We start from the raw sequence: 20,291 nt of genomic DNA, 5'->3' as shown, positions 1-20,291 counted from the left end.
TACACGCGTACGCGTGAGCAAGGCCCAACGCAAAAGCCTAGGAAAGGCCCGGCCCACAATTACAGGCCGCTAACCGGGCTCATGGGATAGCAGCAGAAGTGGGCCTACTGATCCAGGTGAAGTGGTGATGCCGCAAAAAAAGGCCTTGGTGCGCTTCAAACCAAGCGACAGCTGCGAGGAATTTTTTTCATTTTTAATTTTTTTTCTTTTAATATTTACAGAAATAATCTATCGGCGCAAAAAATTACAAAAATAGACCCTGCCGCCCTAGTGGAGGGCGGCAAGCTGACGTGGCAGACGGCGGCTCGACGGCGCCATCTGCCGCCGTCTGCGAAAATTGCATTTAGCCCCTTGTCGCAGCCCTAAAGAGCATTTGGCTGGTACTTTTTACATCTGGGCCCGGGCGGCAAGGGGCCCAGATGCAAAAAGTACCAGCCAAAAAGTACCAGGCCCGGGCTGGCTTTTTTGCATGGAGGCCCCTTACCGCCCTAACAGAGGGCGGCAAGGGTTTTCACGAAAAAAACCCTCCCTCTCCTGTCTGCCGTCACCGCCCGTCCCTCCCCTGTTTGCCACGTCAGCTTGCCGCTCTAGTGGAGGGCGGCAGGGTTTATTTTTATAATTTTTTGCGCCGTTGGATTATTTCTGTAAATATTAAAAGAAAAAAATTAAAAATGAAAAAAAGCGTGCGATACTGCGATACACAGGAAGCGCACGGGGGTAGTTTCCTGCGTGCCGGTGGGCACAACACGTACACCGACACGGCAGGCACTGAGGGCTATTGGTACTAAATTTAGTAGAGTAGATTTATCAAAAATACTATTTGAAGCTACAAAATAGTGGCAATGGCACAAATTGGTACTGATTTAAATATGCCCTGAATCCTCCTCTGTGCAGTCGTTCCTAACCCACGTAAGTCGCGTGAATAAACTTTACACACCCTTATTATCATGGGTTTATTTAATTCATACCATTGCAAATATGTCTATTCGAATAAATACTGTTATAATTCATCTATTCGTATCAATGCCACTTAAATTTTTATAAAATTGAAACCATACCATCACCGTTATATTTTCCATTTCCTCCATTTTTTTACATCTAAACACATGCAACACCGTATTTCCAAATACAAGCACGCCAAACACACATTTAACTTTGTAGGCACTAGGCAGGATGCTACTTGAGTGGTGATTTCTATTGAACTGTTGTGAACAAACTAATTGGATGCTGAATTGATTACATACGTATACGTATACACCTACAGCTTACCTCCAATTGGCCCGTTGGCTTTTGTTTTAGAAATCAAAACAACATAGTAGGTGTAACATTTTTTCTACATTTCAAATCTAGTTCATCCGTAAGGATCATCAAAATTAATCATAATCTGTGCTAATTAGTAATCTTCATTTGTTTTGCATACTAGTGTTGCATATCGATCAGCTTTTACAAATCAATTGTAACATATACATTTTTCAGTGTAATCTAAATATAGTAAGGCAGCTACATGATTGCTTTTGGTTGGCAAAGAAGAGATTTTTTTCTTAAGAAGGCGAAGAAGAGAGTTATCAAGGCTGATGATTCCTGCACGTTACTGCTAGTAACAAGGCAGTGAAAAGCACATTAATCTCTTAGGCATTTAGTTAAACAAACAACTCATTTGTTTTGACCAACATCAGGTCAACCGGATCGACGTGGTCACGTAGGCATGTTGCTTAGAAACAAAAATTCAAAAATTATGTACTCAAATTCGTAATTAAAAGGTTGCATGTGCTTAAATACCAAAAAAATGGGCCATTTCTTCCTTTCATCCTCTCATTTTCTTCATTCCCCATCTCTCCATCATGGCAAGGAGCGTGGACAGGACAGGAGGCCGGTCGGCGGCGGCGTACAGTGTGGCCCTGCAAGGTCACTCAGTTTCTTGCATGGTCAGGAAAATCCAGCGCAAGCACGTGTGCCCTGTTGCCGGTGCCGGAGCAACAGCACACCAAGAAGCGGTGGACCTTGCCGTGCTCCTCCATGGTCGACATGTTTTTGCATATATGGTGCGTGCGATGCAGATGGCGGTGAGCGCGGCGTTGAACGTTGTCGGGCTGGCGCGGCAGATCCAGCGATCTACCGTCTACGCGTTCGTCGCCGACTCCGTCGACGGCACGAGCAGGGGCGTGGTGTTCGGGTGGCTCATGGGGGCCGGCAAGTTCGGCGCTGTGGGTCGCACTTCTCTTGGCCTTCTCTTCTCATGGCGCCCACCTCGTTCTTGGGAATTCCTGGCTGGCGCCTCGCCTTCCTCTTGCTCCTTGCTGCTGGCGCCGCGGTCGGCGTGTCCATCCGCTCGTTCGCCACCGGGAGAGAGGCGAAGGCCATGCTGCGTGTCCCGTCGTTCCAGGTGATGGTCGTGTTGGGCCAAATTTTCCTCCACATGAAGCCATTGCTCCCAGTCCATTTGCAGCCCAAAAAATTCATCAATTGTGAGCCATTGATTCATGCCTTAATCAATGCTTAAGATTGCCGGGGGGAAGAAAATCACTAGCCTCCATTGGAGGGAGAGTGAGCAGCAGCTTTGAGGTGAAGAAACAACCTAGCAAACACAAGAGAGGGAGAGGAGAGTGGAGAAGAAGTGCAGTTTGTTCAGCTTGGGGGCTCTTACCCGATCTTCATCAGGTCAGCGATTGAAGGGTTAAACGTGGTTGGATTGGCACCAAACTTGGTGAGTTTGTTCCTCACTTTGAGCACTTCAATCTGGTCAGTTTGGATGGAGATTGGTTGAGTAGAGCACCGGATTTGAGTGGTGGTTTGTCAGCTCGAGTTACTGAAATTACAGATTGTGCAACAATTAGTAAAGTGTCAGTTTGAGTGGTCAAACGGTGTCCGATTAGGCTATTTTTGGGACAGCTTGGAAGGAACTCATAGACCATCATCTCTGCCAAGTTCTATATATTACATTTTGATGTTCTATATATTAAACAAAACAAATAATTTGACGTTCTGTATATTACATTTTGATACAAATATGATCATACTTAAAAAAATTAACTTTAAAAATAAGTCAGAACGTCTTAGGGCAACAGCAATATATGTTACCGATGTGAGCATTAGTGTGGGACCATTTGTCAGTTGGTAATAGGTAAATTAAGCACCACAATGTATATGGATAGATGAGAGGTATTAAGACGGGACCCACAGAAAAATACCATTTCAACTTCTCTCACAATGACTGACAGTTGTCTGTAAAGTCTGAACAACTATTGTATTTTACTCCTTCATACCCGGTTGTAGCACAAATGCCTGGTAGTTGCTATTACCTGCTTTCACAATGGCTACTACCCGATAGTAAGAGATCATTTATTGCTTATTCCCTGCTTTCATAGCACATTGTGGATGCCCTTATATTATACTTCTTCCATCCCATTTTAAGTGTAGTTGTAGGTTTCCGTGTCCAATGTTTGACTGTCTATCTTATTTAAAAATTTAAGAAAAAAATTAAAAACAAGTCACGCATAAAATATTATTTATGTTTTATCATCTAATAACAATAGAAATACTAATCACAAAAATATTTCAAGTAAGACGGACAGTCAAACGTTCAATATAGAAACCCGCAACTGCATTTAGCATTTAAAATGAGATAGATGGAGTATACTATTTCATTGAAACAAAGAAAAAACTCTTGGTCATATCAAATTAGTAGAGTTTGAACCATCAAAACAAGTGCTTCGATCATCGAATTTGTTACTCAATTATTGGTTAGCTGAGTTAGCTCTGATGATCTACTGCAAGCTAGCACAGATCCATCTGCGGGGGCAGCTGGGGTGGCTCATGGAGTACAGATCTAGCGCTGTCGATACTGTGGAAGTACATGGGACCGTCAAGAAGATAGCAACCCATCGCGGTAGCCGCGCACACGAAGCAGAACACTGCCATCCCGGAAAACACTATCTTATCTAGTATTCTCGTGTGTCTTATTACCAAAAGCACGGAAACAACTCCCACGCACCACATAGCCACTGTTCCGATGACGAGCCCCTTGCGCTCTGTCATCATCTGCTCCTGCACCTTCTCCTCCTTGGTCTTGAGACGCTTTGGCGATGACATAAGATTTTGTTGATCAGCCATGGCTGCGAAGATGATGTCACTCGTCGTCGTAGTCGTTGTCCCTGCCTTCTCCAATATCCGATCTTGTTATCCCAATCAACGTGCTGCTAGTAGTATTTAAGCAGGCTTCTCCGATTCCTACTTCTCCTCAAACTGGGCATCCTGGCCAGATGCGACACGGACACGGATCGGATCGCTGCCGTGCCACCGATGTTTTCCCCGGGCAAACCAACGAAACAACGAGTAGTAGTAGTATTGAATTCTCCGTACTCTCTGCTCTCGAATTAACTGTAGTTTGATGTCACATGAACTTAGGCCCGCATCACTGCAGCGGTGTAGCCACTACTAAATGCTGATAAATTCAGCCAAAAACCTCAAGCAGATCGACAGTGTACCGTCTCATTACACTTGCAAGCTTTAGCTCCGGGGCGATCGATCTCGAATGGAGAAGATCAAGAAGAGGGTGGCCATCGTCGGCGCCGGCGTGAGCGGCCTCGCCGCGTGCAAGCACGCGCTGGAGCGCGGCTTCCGGCCCGTCGTCTTCGAGGCCGACGCGGCGGGCGCCGTCGGCGGCGTGTGGGCGCGCACCATCGCTTCCACGCGGCTCCAGACGCCGCGCCCCTACTTCGAGTACTCCGACTTCCCGTGGCCGCCGGGCGTCACCGACCTGTACCCGGACCACGACCAGGTGACGGCCTACCTGCGCTCCTACGCGGAGCACTTCGGCGTGCTGGAGTGCGTCCGCTTCGGCTGCCGCGTCGCCGGCATGGAGTACGCCGCCGCCGGCGGGGAGGAGGAGGTCATGGCCTGGGAGCACTGGGCCGGCAATGGCGAGGCGTTCGGCACCGGCCGCGGCGAGTGGCGGCTCACTGTGCAGAGCGGCCACAACATTGAGGCAAGCACAAATAACTACTCCTACTCGGTTTCATATTATGTACTCAAGTCACTTTATTTTTTTAGTCAATTTTTAAAATTTGACTAAATCTATAGAAAAATTTAGCAACATCTAAAATACCAAATTAGTTTCATTAAACCTTTCATTAAATATACTTTAATGATATATGTTTGTTTTGTGTTAACAGTTTACTATATTTTTCTATAAATTTTATCAAACTTAAATAAGTTTGATCAAGAAAAAAAATCAAAATGACCTACTCCCTCGGGTTGATAATACTTATCGTTTTGGACAATGGCACGGTCTCCAAAAAAACAACTTTGACTATTATTTTTCATTATAATATGTATAAAAGTGTAACAAATATAGTACTTTTTAAGACTAATTTATATATGTACTCACTATATTTGAAAGACAAATATTTTAAAAATGATTCATAAATATTCTAAAGTTTGACCTCATCATTGTTTAAAACGACAAGTATTATTAGCCGGAGGGAGTATAATATAAAATTGAAGGGAGTAGCTGCAAGTGATTAATATATTTTTAGTATGAAACATCGTGTTAATAATAGTGCCGGTTAATGTTGCATTAATCCATCCATAATAAGCTAAAGATTATCATTGTGCTTCAGCTGCACGTCGCGGATTTCGTGGTGCTGTGCATCGGACGGTTCAGCGGCTTCCCCAACATGCCGAGATTTCCACCGGGCAAAGGGCCAGAGGCGTTCGCCGGCACGGCGATCCACTCCATGGACTACTCCAACATGGGCGCCGCGAAGGCGGCTCAGCTCGTCAAGGGCAAGCGCGTCGCCGTCGTCGGCTACCAGAAATCCGCCGTCGACATCGCCGCCGAGTGCGCAGACGCCAATGGTGCTAAGCTCTCGATCGACGATCCATCAAGCTAGCCGGCCAGCTTTCGCAATTTCTGCTTCCATGATCGAGAGCGAAAATGACCTTGTGTTTTACGCGTGTGTTTGTATATGCAGGGGCGTCGCATCCGTGCACGATAGTGCTACGCACGAAGCGATGGATCGTGCCGGACTTGTACGCTTGGGGCGTCCCGGTTCCGGTGTTCTACATCAACCGTTTGTCCCAGATCTTGCTTCACAAGCCTGGGGATGGCTTGATCCTTAGCTTTCTAGCCATCCTCTTATCACCACTGGTATTTACTTCCTCCATTTCATCTTGTAATTTTTTTTTCATGCTATGTCAATATAAAACTTCGTAATGTCCAGTGCAGATCGTTTTAATAAAAATATTATTAGACATTTTGACTTTTCTTTCCTAACGTAATTTATTTTAAGTTTGACCAAGTTTATAAAACAAAATTGCAAAAAATATATAACACCAAATTAGTTTCAATTTTGTGTTGAAAATGCTACGGTTTTGTTACAGTTTTCTTATATAAATTTGAACTTTTAAAAAATTGATTTTAGAGAAAAGTCAAAATGTCCGTGTAATATGAAATGGAGGGAGTAATGATTAAGCATACCATGGCACATATTAATCCTGTTGTTCTACTGCTAGTTATATCATGCTGTCAGATTAGGACATCTCTCGTCATATTTGTTTTTTTGTTGTGTCCTGTTATTCAGAGATGGCTCTTCGCCAAGTTTGTTGAGAGCTACTACAAATGGGCTCTCCCCATGGAGAAGCACGGCATGGTGCCGGACGAGGATTTCATGGAGGCCATGTGCTCATGCTCTGTGATGAAGCTACCGGACAAGTTCTACGACAAGGTGGAGGAAGGAAGCATCGTTCTGAAGAAATCGAAGAGATTCAGCTTCTGCAAGGAAGGCCTGGTCGTGGAAGGCGACTCGTCTTCAGAGACCGTAAAGAGCGACGTGGTGATCTTCGCTACAGGGTTCAATGGCGACCAGAAGATCAGGGAGATGTTCAAATCACCATTGTTCAGAGAGATTGTGGCCGGCTCACCTTCCAGCATAGTTCCACACTTCAGGTCTATAATTAAATCTGTCATTACATTCTTCTTCTGAATGCATATGCAATGTGATTATGGTGACTGATGATTTTGTGGTTGTGTTTTGTCAGACAATGCATCCATCCTAGGATCCCACAGCTGGCGATCATCGGCTACGCTGAAAGCTGGTCGAACCTCTGCGTGTCCGAGCTACTGTCCAAGTGGCTGGCACATTTCCTCCATGGAAGCTTCAGATTGCCAAGCATAAAGGAGATGGAGGAGGACATAGGTGAATGGGACAAGTACATGAAGCGGTATTCTCCCGCCCGTTTCCGTCGATCTTGCATTGGGCCGGTGAGCGTGCTGTGCAGTGATCGGCTGTGCCAAGACATGGGGGTTCAACGACGGAGGAAGAAGTGGTTGCTGGCAGATTGGTTGGTACCCTACGGACCAGCCGATTACGCTGATATCAACTTGAACAGCTGAAATGGTGATGGAATCTGAATCTTGAGGGCACCGGTAACCTTTCTAAAAAAAAAAAAAATCTTGAGGGTAGTTTGCCAGTGACTCCATTTTTATATTTAGGGGTGCAAAATGAATGCAAGTTTTTACATTTATTAGGATTCAGGACCAAAATAAGATTACGAGAAGCAGCGGGTGAGAAGTTAGCTTGTGAGAATCCCAGTTTCTAACTTCTAGTTCATTTTCTGGATTCTACAACTATAGTTTCTCAGAAGTTGTGTGAAAAATATTGGCTTGTTGGGGGAGCTTAAAATTGTGATAAACAGCTAGCTGGTAGTCAGCTTTTAAGAATCTGGAAAAGGTAGGTTTTCCAGTTTCTAGCTTTCAGTTCATTTTTTGGATTCTACAATCACAACTTCTCAGAATTTGGACCAAAAGCTGAACTGTTTGAAAAGTTTATGATAGCTGAAAATTCTAGGAGAAGCTGCAATTCCTAGAAGCTCCCCCAGACATACTCTAAGAATAATTCATTTGATCTGTGCAGATGCCACAGCCAGCCGCCGCATGCACCCTCCCCTCTCGCGCCGCCGCTCGCCGGCCGTCGAGGTAGTGCTGGTACACGTACGAGAGAAACCCCCACACGGCCATGAGCATGGCTACCACCTTGGTGCCCGTCATCTTGTCCCCGAACAGCGCCACCGCCAGCACCGGCACCATCGGCAGCGCCAGGGTGCCCGTCACGTTCGCGAACAGCGACGACACCCTCGCGATCAGCCTCACGGCGCCCAGCGTCGCCGCCTGCCACCCCACGGCGACCCCCACCACGGTCGCCGCGTACGCCGCCTTCCCGCCCTTGAACGCCGCCATCTCGCCGCCGATCGTCCTCCACTCCCCCGACGCGAACAGCGCCGTCGCCGACACCGTCGCGGCCACCGCGTTCGTGGAGATCTGCATCTTGAGCACCCACCGCGGCGTCGCTGCTCCGATCACCTTGTCGAAGGTGGCCTCGAACAGGGACAGGATGAGCGCGTAGACGGCGGACGCGGACAGGGTGAGGACGACGCCGGCGGCGTGCTTGCCACGCTGAACGGCGTCGCCGCCGGCGCCGCCGCCGACGGAGGAGGAGGAGGAGGGGTCGTCGACGCCGAGCAGCGCGGCGGAGAAGGTGAGCACGACGACGGAGTTGACGACGAGCGGCGTGAACCGCTGCGCGTTGATGAGGCGCGACGTGACCGCGTTGAACGCCAGCTGCGTCGCGGCGAGGAGCGAGAACGTGGACACCGGCAGGTACAGCATGGCGTACGAGTACATGAGGTTGTCGCAGCCGACGACGAGCCCGAGGGCCACGCAGATGGCGACCATCTTGGATGCCGCCGGCGCCGGCCGAGGCTCCCCGACGGCGGCGGCCCGCGGCGTGAGGAGGAAGGGGATGACCAGCAGCGGCGCTCCGGCGGACTGCGCGAGCGTGACCATCCATAGGCTGTTGCCGCCGGAGTTGTAGTAGAGGCGGGTGAGGAGAGGCGCCATTGCCTCCCCGACGAGCAGCATCAGCATGTCCACCATCACTGGCACCCACCAACATCGTCGAACGCCTCTTCTCCTCGCGATCGGCGGCCCAAGCGCAGCTTGCCCCTTGCAGATTTCGCCATGGCAGGATTCCTCCTGTCCGGGAGTATCTTGGCAGAAAGAAAGTTACAGTAATTTAGCGTACGTGGTGTAAGTGTGATCGAACCAGTGAAGTTTAATTATTGTCTGAGCCTGTTCTTAACGCAGACAAATTAAAGGATGTACGCAGTGAGACATGCGTACGTACGCACTGCGCAGCTAAGGTTGCCGTGAACTGCTACTACTAGTGTACTACCCGTTGCTTTAATTTGACAATCAAATTGAAGAGAACCAATCGTGTGGCTAGAATTTGGAGGGCATTCATACTACTGTTTTTGTAAGAGGTTACATTTCCATTGAAGCTAAAACGCATTTAGTCTTTCGTTTAGCATAATTAAACAAAAATCTCAACAATGGAACTATTGGAAAAAATCATTTAAATGTGTAATTCCAATAGTACATTTTTTTTAAAAAAATAACATGCTTACCGTTGATCTATCAAATATTACGAGGTTCGAGTCTGAAAGTGCAGAAATGGATCATAACAGCATGTACTAGTTTGCTACTCTCCCGTCTCAATATAAGTCTAACTACTACGAATATAGATAGCTCTTATATCGGGACGGAGAGAGTCCTTACTAAGGTATATAAGAGGACCCACGCATAAGTTGAAGTAGTGCAACCTGAACCAATCAGGAAGGGTTCGATTCTGAAGGAGTACCTTTTATCATTAGCTGAATTTCTTGATCGTGTGCCATAGATCAGATCACTGACTGAAACTCAAAAGTACCTGGATGATACTATTCCGGCTCAACAATCCCTAACTACTTAGCTAGCTAACTGTGTTTTAGCACTACTTGCTAATGAGCAATTCACTCTAATACGATCCTAGCTCATTAGCATCTTATATATATGTACCGATCTGATACAACATTATGAGGTACTATATATAGTCCTATATATGGTGATTCCTTTTTTTGCGCTCCTATAGTTTCCAATTAATTTATACGTCATGTACAGTACCCTGAACCCAACACTGCACACAAATGGTTAACAATCATGGACTAACGTGTTCTTCAAAGATATGCCCAACGTTTTCAGTCAAATCTACCATAGATCTCTTGATGTATACTACTGCGTACATCGTTCGATCGCATCTATGTTATTGGACTTTTGACGGACAGCCCCTGATTTCAATTAATTTTTGGATGGCTAGGATTGCATTAAGATCCATGCATGAACAATAACCTTATTTTCTTCTACGTGCATCTTGAGAAATGTCCAGGGGTCTTCTGATTAGCTTCATAAGGTGGTGGGCTAGCCGGCCTGAGTTCGAAGTCTCACTCATTCTATTTATATTTGATATTAGGTCATTACCTAATATTCACGTTCTTTTTCTTCGCATGCCTTCTCTTCGTGACCTTGGCCCTGTTTGGATCCTCCGGTCTATTAAATAGTTCTTCGGAATCTTGCTATTAAATAGCCCTACTGACAAAACCCATTCCATAACCCCTGGGCTATTTGCGAGACGAATCTAACGAGGTATATTAATCCATGATTTGCTACAGTAATGCAACAATAATCATCCGCTAATCATGGATTAATATACCTCGTTAGATTCGTCTCGTAAAATAGACTAGTAGTTATGGAATAATCTATGTTTAATACCCCTAAATAGTAATATTTCGAAGGGTTATTTAATACCCTGGGGATCCAAACAAGACGCTTGTTTGGTAGAGCGAGCGAGCTTGCTCCCCACCTCTCCTCCGATCCTCAAGCCAAGCGTAGACGCTGGCCCACTGCCAGCCTCCATCCATTCGGTTCCGTCGACGCTCCAGGGAAAGCCCCCTCTCCCCGACCTAAACTGGTTGGGGGTGTTGATGCCTCGCTAGAGCTGCCATGACTCGTTGAAGCTAAAGGAGGTTGGCACGGATTAATAGTCCAAATTTTGATAGAAATGCTCATATTTTTTTGTGGAATGAAGGATAGCAATTCCGCTAATTTATGCTTCATGTGCAGAACCCAACACATAGGGTTAACAATCATGGATCAACATTTTTCTTGAAAGCCATGGCCAAAGTTGAAAGTTCTCAGTCAAATCTACCATAGATTTCTTGATGTATACTAAATTGCTCGATCGCATCCATGTATGGAGAAGCTGACTTTAGAATTTAGATACCCCAAACTGCTCTGTACAGTTGACTTCAAGGCATCCCCGACGACTCCGAAATCAGATATCGTGAAGGTAAGAAAGTACATTGCATCGACCATGGTATGATCTCTCTATACGTAGAGGCGACTTCGATGACCGGAAGAGCTAGCTCGAAATGATGGATCTGTCTGTAGATTGAAATACAGTTGACTTGCAAAGGGTCATACAGTTGACTTGGTGATTGCCTGATTGGTGTGCCACGGTGCCAGTTGACCATGACGTATGATTGATGAGGAGGCCGGAGGCATGGAGCCATGCTTGCAGATTGACCTATCCTGGGCTTGGATCATATGCGTGCTGGGCGGGGGAAGGCGGCGAATTGAGAGTGGAGAGGGAACAGGTCTAGTCAAGGTTTCTCTTATTATTGGGCCTCCACTAATTATAACGGCCTTCGTTAGTGGGCCTTCCGCTAGAATTGGCTAATTTGGGCACCATATTGGGCCTAATTTTGGTAGACATTTCTTCTCGCTTTAGACCACAAACTTTGATAGGGACCAAATGCGGCTTTACCACCTCCATCATCGGCCGGAGGACGTTCGCTGACGTCGTTGCCAAGCATGTTGGATCGATTCGAGGCCTTGTTGGCCAATCCAGAATCTAGCCCATTGGGATGCCCTCTTGATATATGCGTATAAATTCAGATTTTATCCCATTGAGATGCCATGATATTTGCTCAACTTTGAAAGAGACTTCACCTCACCTCATTAAGCACTCAAAACACATCCATCATCCATTTCTAAAATTACCACTCCCAACCTCCCACTGAACACAAACACACAAAAAGAAAAACTCACAGCGGAAAAAAAGGGACAAACTGCCAGAGGCTGACAGGGCTAGAACCAGCAAACAGTGAAGACGCCAAGCAAGCAAGTGGTGGTGGTTTGGCCCCCATCCAATCCCCTGAAAAGATCCACCAACTCCAAAAAAATCTAATTTAACTTATCCAAAGAATCAATCAATCAGCAACATTCTATAACATCTACCCCCATCTTCTTCCTTCCTCCCAAGAACCTGGACGCAGAGCAAGAAAATGGACAGGAAGAGGGTTGGCATCATCGGCGCCGGTGTGAGCGGCCTAGCAGCATGCAAGCACTCACTGGACAAAGGATTCAACCCAATCGTGTTCGAAGCAGACGACACCATCGGTGGCGTCTGGGCACACACCTTGGAGTCAACAAGGCTCCAGGCACCAACCACGGCATTCAGGTTCTCAGACCTGGCATGGCCAGCAACTGTGACAGAGAAGTACCCAAGCCATAGGAAGGTCATGGAGTACCTGAGGTCATATGCCAGCGAGTTTGATCTCCTCAAGTGCATCAGGTTCAATAGCCAGGTGCTTGGAGTTGAATACCTTGGTGCAACCGAGGGAGAGATAATGCAGTGGGAGCACTGGTCTGGAAATGGTGAGGCATTTGGTGCTCAGAAAGATGGGGTGTGGCGCCTCACCGTGAAGGACTTGAAAATTGGTAACATTGAGGTATGTGCATTCACCTTGCATATTTATCAAATTCACACTGGTGCATAGGAATGGAGTAACATGTGAGAAAAGACATTATCTAGCAATGAAAATAGAACAGCATCCTCACCCTGAACAAGAATAATATGAAGTCAGCAAATCTGCTTGAACCAACAATATAATGTATTTCACCTTTTGTGTGAAGAAAATTGTATGCCATACTGCAACTTTGTATGTTGATCTCCTGTTGTCACAGGTTTTTCTAGTGGATTTTCTAATCGTGTGCATTGGAAGGCACAGCGGAAGCCCAAATATCCCAGAATTTCCGGCAAACAGTGGCCTAGAGTTGTTCAAGGGGAAAATCTTGCACTCAATAGATTACTCTTACATGGATAATGCAGCTGAATTTGTCAAAGGGAAGAAGGTGACTATAATAGGCTCTGGAAAATCTGCATTTGACATCGCTGCAGAGGTCGCCAAGGTGAATGGTGCGTCAAACAGAATCAACTCCTCACTAACTGGCAATAATCAGTCTAAAGAACATATGGCTAACACTTCTGTTCAAAATGTAGGTGAAACCCAGCCATGTACCATGATATATAGAACAAGGCACTGGTTGGTACACAAATCTAGTATTTGCGGAGTTGACCTCAGTTACTTCTATCTTAACCGTATTTCACAGCTACTAGTTCATAAACCCGGTGAAGGATTTCTATATTATGTTTTAGCCACTGCGCTCTCTCCCTTGGTACATTAGCACTTCAATTTAATTGGAGTTTAGAAACCAGTTCAACTTTCATTCAGACTAATAAGCTTGAGAACCCACAAAACTGAAAATATTTCTTTCCATCTGCTTTTTCAGAGATGGGCAATCTCAAAAGTAATTGAAACTTACTTCAAGCGAAGCATTCCTTTACAAAAGCATGGGATGGTTCCTGACTACAGCTTCTCCTTTGCCATGTCGTCTTGCTTGATTGCAATGCTACCAGAGGGGTTTTATGATAAGGTTGATGAAGGCAGCATTATTCTCAAGAAATCCAAGAGGTTCAGCTTCTTTAATGATGGAATCATCCTGGAAGATGGAAATGAACACATAAAGAGTGACATTGTAATTCTAGCAACAGGATTTAGGGGAGATCAGAAACTTAGAGACATCTTCACAGCAAACTGGTGCAAAGAGAAAGTGGCAGGGTCATCAGCTACTGCGGTCCCTCTATACAGGTAGAAGTTCAACATTTCTTTGGTTAGTGTGCATACTTTGAGAACAATACAGTGAATAGACAGGAACAAGGGATAACATTATGTCCGCAAAATTAGTGCACTGCTATTATGCATGAAAATGTCCATCAGCTGTTGAAGCTATTAACCAATTTTTACGCTCCAGAGCAGCTAATAGGTATCATTACGAAATACCAATGGTTTTGATAACAATAAGCCAGTAGTTAGCATAATTTGGGATGATGAGAATTTAATAAACTTCATACATCATGTTTAAGTTTTAATGTTTACTAGTTAAAGCCTGTACGTTCATTTCCCATTTACCAAAATATTTGAAACTTGCAGAGAATGCATCCATCCTCGGATTCCTCAGTTAGCAATTGTTGGATACTCTGAGAGCCTTACCAACATATATGCCTCAGAAAGGATGGCCAATTGGGTTACGCATTTCCTGGCTGGTCGCTTCAAATTACCAAGCATAAGATGTATGGAAGAGAGTGTAGCAGAGTGGGCTAAATATAAGGATCTTTACAACGGAAAGTACTTTCGCAGGTCCTGTATAAGCACCGTTAACGTTTGGTTTAACGATATCTTATGCCAAGACATTGGATGCAACCCTAAAAGGAAGAAAGGAGTACTGGCTGAATGGTTCCAGCCATATGGGCCTGCTGATTATGCGAGTCTTTACTGACGACTACCCTACAAGTATATTCATAGGAAAAGAACACAAGTACTGCCTCCAGGATCCTACTGATTGATTAGAAAGGTTTTATATCTTTCAAGTTTGTTGTTATCATAACAATATAAAATAGAATCTACCATGTTCTTTACACACTTCTACTTTCAGAGAGAGAGAGAGAGAGAGTTAGTTCTCAATTTATGTGAATTTATGCTTGTACTTCAGTTAATATCATGTAAATCTACCTAAAGTCCAAAACATTTGCAAAAGTCAACACAATGCTAAGAACAAAATATATTGAACTAGTCTGTTGAGTATAATGCACCTTTGATCACTTCCATTCTCTATCTTCCTATTTATCCCCTGCAGCCCAACATCAACATGTACTTGAGTGTAATCTGCATATAACAATGTATTAGCAAAAATACTACCAGCTATGTGCATACCCTAAAGATGCAATCATCACTATATTTTCTACCAAAAGATAACAACTAGATGCCAAACCAATGTGGTAATGTTACAGCCAAAGAACCTTATTCAGATTAAAGGGTTGTCTTTGTCTCCTAAAATTAAAACTAATTAGTAATCTCTTTGTAAATGTACTTCTGTCATGGTGCACTAGAAAATATGCTAAGCGTAATCCATGATAGGTTGGAAAAGGATATCTTTTTTTTAATTAGATGTACCTTCTTTGTTTTACTAGTGAGAAAGATATATCTTATTGTTTAACAACAGATGATATCACTGTATATGTCAGGTATGGGAAGATGGCACTAGCATGAGACTCAATTTAGACTTAAATTGAGCCATATGTAGATTGGTTCAAAACTTCAAATTAACAGCTTCTCACGTCTAGTTCAATTCTTGGTATAGAAGTAGCGGTAATGATTAGTTACTTATTATTAAACGAATCAATAAAACCTCACAACCAAGAATACATTTTCACTAACTTGTATGTTGGTTCTTTCTGGTGCAAAAACCACCAAGGACCTGCTCTCGAACCCAATCTGTAAAGTAGATAGGTAAATGTCACAACATGATCAAACAGCCTGGTTATGATCAGCAGGAGCCAAAGTTTGCACCACAACAATAAAAGTTTGCATCCATTAAATGCTTGCAAGCATATGAACGATTCTGAAGACAATCAACATATGCAAACAATATATTTACAAACCAGCACAGTAATTCTGTATTTGAAATGACTGAAATAAAGCTCAACAAAACCTATATGCAAATGTTGTAACAGCTGCATTTTCAGGGGAAGTTAAACTCTGCTATTTACTCCATCCATTATAGTACAGAAAAGATAAACAATACATATCAAAGATAACCTCAAATTGTCTCCTACAGTTCAGCAAATCACGAGAGGAAGTCAGAAAGAAAAACTTGCCTCAAAAATCCTGCAGTCATGCGCAAACCCATGAAAAGAGCCAGCCCAGCCCAAACCCCAGGGAGGCCAAAAACTTTGGGAGCATATAGCAAAAATAAAGAAGATATTGCCCCAACAGTAATCTGTAGACAAAAGACAGTAATTAATCACAGCAGAAAGGAAAGGACACAGTGGCAAACTAAATAGTTGCAGCTAATGCAAGATCAAAATATTACAGATTTATTATGTAAGTGTATATACCATTGAAGAAGCAGAATATGAGAAGTCTGAGACACCGAAGTGAAGTCCATCGAAGATAAAAGCTAGGGCATTAATTGGTTGGCTGGCACTAACAAACTTCAAAAACAAAAACAGAACGGGTAAAGATGACGTTGACAGTGCTGAAGATCTTATTGTAGTATGACAAAAAAAAGGGGCACATACCAGAACACCACTCCCAACAATTTGTAGAACCATAGGATCTTTGGAGAACAGTTCTGCAATTCTACCAAAAGAGGCAAACAGAAGAAGGGCTAAAGCTGCACCAACAAGCAGTCCTGTCTGGAAAATAGAGTTCAGTTGTAAGTTGCTTCGATACATGCTCAATGTATAATATCCAACAATAGAAGATAACACCTGCGTAATTTAATAAAGGTTGTTATTTATTACCTTCAAGACATAGTATGTGACCTCCTTGACCTTTTCATAGTCAAGCTTGGCAAATGAACTTGCAATCAATGCCTGCAATCAAGTAGGTCTAAAATAAATTGAATGCACTAGGGCCCTGTTCAAGAGAAATTGGGATCATGCTTAAATGTCATATACCATGGGATGGTTGAATGATTGAGGAAATTCAACCATCCCAAGCCTCTCACAGAAGGGGAATTCTAGAGAGAGCATGTTTGTTAAGGCTTAATTCTGTACTGACTTAAGTGCACCCCACAGTTTTGCATATTTTAGTTGAAAACTTCAAACCCCATAAGGTCATTGGGCAAGATAAGTCACCGATGTTTGCCAAAAAAAAAAAAAACATAGTGAATGTAAAGCTTTTCAAAGAAATACAAAATTACATTACAAAAGAGAGTTGCACCTGGGCAGAAACAGCCAATGCATCCGAAAGTAATGATACCGCCAGCCAAACCTGTAGACATATTTGATGAGCAGCCATGGCTATTGTGCCTTGCCTAGCAGCCATTGCAGTTCCAAGGGTCATTGTTATAAGAACTGAAAGAGTTCTCCCTAATAGCATGCCACCTAGAAAGTTTGAAAAGTATTCAGAACTTGTACAAAGGCAAGAGTTATGTCACTAAGGTGTACATAAATATTAGAGTTACAAAGTAAAAGCTAGCGCAAGTTAGTATTCATAAAATACAACATGTGCATCAAAAGCCTGGAAGCATCAAAAGTTACTTAACAGTAAAATAATAACCACATATGGACATACCACTCACCAGATTTTATGTACCCAACGAAATCAAGGTCTTCAATTTTTGGAGGCAGTAGAACTGCTCTTTTGCTTAAAGACCAAAGGAGCAGAAACATACCAAGATACCTAGACATTTCGATAACAAAAGGCAGCAAACAAATAATACATCAACGATATGTAGGAAAAATTCTAGAAAAAAATAAATAAGATGGAAGGGGTGCACATTTCTTAAGCAAACAAACTAAAACAGGATTAGTTAGCACATTGATGGAAAACTCAAACAGTCTATTCCCTCTTACTTTAAGCGATAAACAATTGGGACCCCAGAAAAGAAAAAACCTATTAGAAACAGTAACAGACATATATTTTAGCTTGTCTCATCTGTTTATTTTAACCAATTTGACAATTGTATCAATTTTAAACTATAAAACAGTTTGTGTGTTCCTGAAATTGTGGCACGTCTGAATGAAATTGTTTGAATATATTTAAATGCAATACGTACTGTGAAGCAATAGTTGCGAGAGCTGCTCCATTTAATCCAAGGTTCAGCGAATACACGAGAAAGGGAAGTAGAAGCACAGCTGAGATGTTGCCCAAGCCTGAAGATTCAGCATTGATCTGTAAGTGACTATATATGTTTTGTTCAGTTGTCAGAAGACTCAGAACAAATGTCACTAAGAGAGAAAATTAATGATCATAAACTTTTATGATGTACTGACAATGGGATAATATCTCCATCCAGTATATTTACTTTTGAAATTCTAATCGACAGTCTAGAAGTGATAGGAAATCATTGAATTTAGCAGGTGATAAGTCTTACCACTGTAAAGTAGAGGTGTCTTTGTGTCTTTCAATCCACGAAAGATACCTTGAATAGCCAATGAAACCACTACGGCAGGAGCACCAAGTGCCCTTAAAGAAAGAAACAACTTTGCAGGACTATGCATGGTTGACGCCTGCCGAAGAAATAAATGGAGAGTACTGCATCAAGGGTTTAGTAAAATAGAGTCTCTACCGAAAGTGTGAAGGATATGCTAAAGTTTAGCATCCATATTAGCATCAATGCATTGGTATGAGATTCTTGAACATACATGTGACACACCCATAATGCTGAGGAGTATTTCAGACCCCAGAATCAAAGCTGAGGCCTCAATGACACCAATTGCAGCAGCCAAAAGTATAGCTGAAGAAATGGAGGGGAGTCTCTTCCTTCCTCCACTCTCACTAGACATGTTCCCTTCTGTGCATCATCAGAGAAATTTAGCTCCCAATTCTTAAATCAATGTATTTCTTCAGCAAATAAGAGTAAGTAAGCATCAAGTACCTGAAGTAAACTGATCGGAATCATGTCTTGCAACATCTTCAGCCACAAATGAGGTTGTGATGCTTAAGAGTGGGATGTTAAACAGTTTTGATATAATATTGAAGACTGACACACCCACGGCAGCTGAGGCAAGCTCTACAGGACCTATCAAAGTTTCAGAAAAATAACACCATAACAATTTGTAAGGAATCACAGAACTGAATTCGTTTTCTCAGACACTACACTGCTGTCACTCATATTTAAGATGAGAAAATTTACCTAAACGACCAATATATGCAGTCTCTAACAGCTGCGCCACAGGATCGATTGCTTGTCCAACTATGGCCGGTAAAGCCAGATTCAATAGCTCCTTCTTGATTTCTCCAGGATGATCCCCACCTAAACTGCTGAGAGCGCAACGAACACACTGAACACGCATCACCCCAAACAGTCTCCATAGGCAAAAGTGAAATCATCGAATACTCGAAAAACATTTTTATCACAACAAGCACAGAGTTTACGACTTACCGCACCGCGGTAGAATCGTTCGCGTCATCGGAGGGAGACGCGCGCGCCGGAAACGGCTGGTCGCTGGCGGCATCCTCCTCGCCGTAGAATCCCCCATCGCCGGCGGCGGTCGCCGCGCGAACGGCGCGCCTGGGGAGGAAGTGCCCACCCGCGGCCGAGACCGCCCGTCTCGCGAGGGGAGACAGCGCGAGCCCCCGCAGGGTGGCGCGACGGGCGCAGCCGATCCCTCCTCCCCCCACACTCCGCCCGCCGCCGCGTAGTAGGAGGCCGGCACCCAGCGGCTCGGCGCGCTGCCGCACGACCCCCGTCCCGCCGCCAGCGAGCTCCATAGCCCCCCGCCCCCGCCCAGCGCAAGCGCAGCCGCCGCGCGGAGTCGCGTCGGGTCGGGCACGGCACCGTGGGCGTCTGGGCGATCGAAGAGGGCGGCGCGGTGCACGATGATGGAGGCGCCGAGCACGGGGGGCGGAGGCGAGGAGGAAAAGTGGCGGTTTCGTTGGGGCGCCCGGGGTTTTTTGGTCACGCGCGGCGCGGCGCGGGGCGGCTCAGGTGGCGCGGCGTGGCGTGCGCGCGGCGCGCGCGTTCGCGCACGGCGCGGCCCACGGCTGCGTGCAGCGCGTTCCAGGGGAAAAAACCCTTGGGTGGGCATATCCTGCAATTTTTTCTGCATAAAATCGTCCAGGCTTTCCATGATTTGGGCTGCCCAACAGCCTGAAACCCATGTATAGTACAACAATAATCCAACATCCCAAATTCTGCCACTCTGATGGTCTGCTTGATTAGCCACAACCAAAATTAATATTTCGAAACTGAATTGATTTTGGAGATTTTTATTATCATTGAATTTTAAACCGCGAATAGATTTGTTTTACCTATAAATTTGTTTTGGCTACTTTGTTCGTACTTCTAGTACAACTTAACAAGACTCCAAGTGTCAAACTGAACGATGCCCATGAATTCTTCCCAGAAGATTACCAAATACTGTTCATCAACAGACTTACTGCATACGTTCAACAATGGGAGCATGAAACAATCAGCTGTAGTACTCTTGCCTGAGATCTATTATTACTACGGATGTTTGGAGAAACTTAATATTCTGAGAATCTATTCATTGGTAGTCAGTTTAATT

General features: G+C 44.4%; 4 protein-coding genes across 7 annotated transcripts; 2 read left to right on the top strand and 2 right to left on the bottom strand.

Moving 5' to 3' along the window:
- Positions 1-4,385: 4,385 nt before the first annotated feature.
- LOC127783969 (probable flavin-containing monooxygenase 1) lies at positions 4,386-7,796 on the top strand. Its single transcript, XM_052311134.1, has 5 exons — positions 4,386-4,984; positions 5,619-5,856; positions 5,973-6,148; positions 6,582-6,946; positions 7,039-7,796. The coding sequence occupies exons 1-5, from the start codon at positions 4,532-4,534 to the stop codon at positions 7,391-7,393; spliced, it is 1,587 nt and encodes a 528-aa protein (XP_052167094.1). The 5' UTR covers positions 4,386-4,531; the 3' UTR covers positions 7,394-7,796.
- An 89-nt stretch (positions 7,797-7,885) lies between these two features.
- Positions 7,886-9,084, bottom strand: LOC127783974 (probable purine permease 11). Its single transcript, XM_052311141.1, has one exon. It carries the CDS (start codon positions 8,930-8,932, stop codon positions 7,886-7,888), a length of 1,047 nt encoding a protein of 348 aa, XP_052167101.1. The 5' UTR covers positions 8,933-9,084.
- A 3,072-nt stretch (positions 9,085-12,156) lies between these two features.
- LOC127783972 (probable flavin-containing monooxygenase 1) lies at positions 12,157-14,690 on the top strand. Its single transcript, XM_052311136.1, has 5 exons — positions 12,157-12,663; positions 12,899-13,130; positions 13,215-13,390; positions 13,505-13,863; positions 14,206-14,690. The coding sequence occupies exons 1-5, from the start codon at positions 12,217-12,219 to the stop codon at positions 14,549-14,551; spliced, it is 1,560 nt and encodes a 519-aa protein (XP_052167096.1). The 5' UTR covers positions 12,157-12,216; the 3' UTR covers positions 14,552-14,690.
- On the bottom strand, positions 13,352-19,748 carry LOC127783967 (protein DETOXIFICATION 45, chloroplastic-like). 4 transcript variants are annotated; one of them, XR_008019414.1, is made up of 15 exons: positions 19,166-19,748; positions 18,917-19,044; positions 18,659-18,802; positions 18,426-18,571; positions 18,155-18,290; positions 17,837-17,933; positions 17,360-17,460; positions 16,999-17,162; positions 16,578-16,649; positions 16,353-16,469; positions 16,170-16,265; positions 15,930-16,051; positions 15,490-15,546; positions 14,865-14,937; positions 13,352-13,714 (listed from the first exon to the last, which is right to left on the bottom strand). XR_008019414.1 is itself a non-coding variant. In XM_052311132.1 (14 exons), the coding sequence occupies exons 1-14, from the start codon at positions 19,492-19,494 to the stop codon at positions 14,916-14,918; spliced, it is 1,734 nt and encodes a 577-aa protein (XP_052167092.1). In that variant the 5' UTR covers positions 19,495-19,748; the 3' UTR covers positions 14,865-14,915. The 4 variants fall into 4 exon arrangements, 1 of the variants encoding a protein (XP_052167092.1); XR_008019413.1 differs by having other exon boundaries at positions 18,426-18,574; positions 18,917-19,041; XR_008019412.1 differs by having other exon boundaries at positions 18,426-18,574; positions 19,166-19,747.
- Positions 19,749-20,291: the final 543 nt, after the last annotated feature.

This window comes from Oryza glaberrima, chromosome 9 (genome assembly GCF_000147395.1).
Source record: "Oryza glaberrima chromosome 9, OglaRS2, whole genome shotgun sequence".
Classification (NCBI taxonomy): Eukaryota; Viridiplantae; Streptophyta; class Magnoliopsida; order Poales; family Poaceae; genus Oryza; species Oryza glaberrima.
Note: the sequence above shows the minus strand (reverse complement) of the source record. Positions and strands in the feature narration are given on the sequence as shown.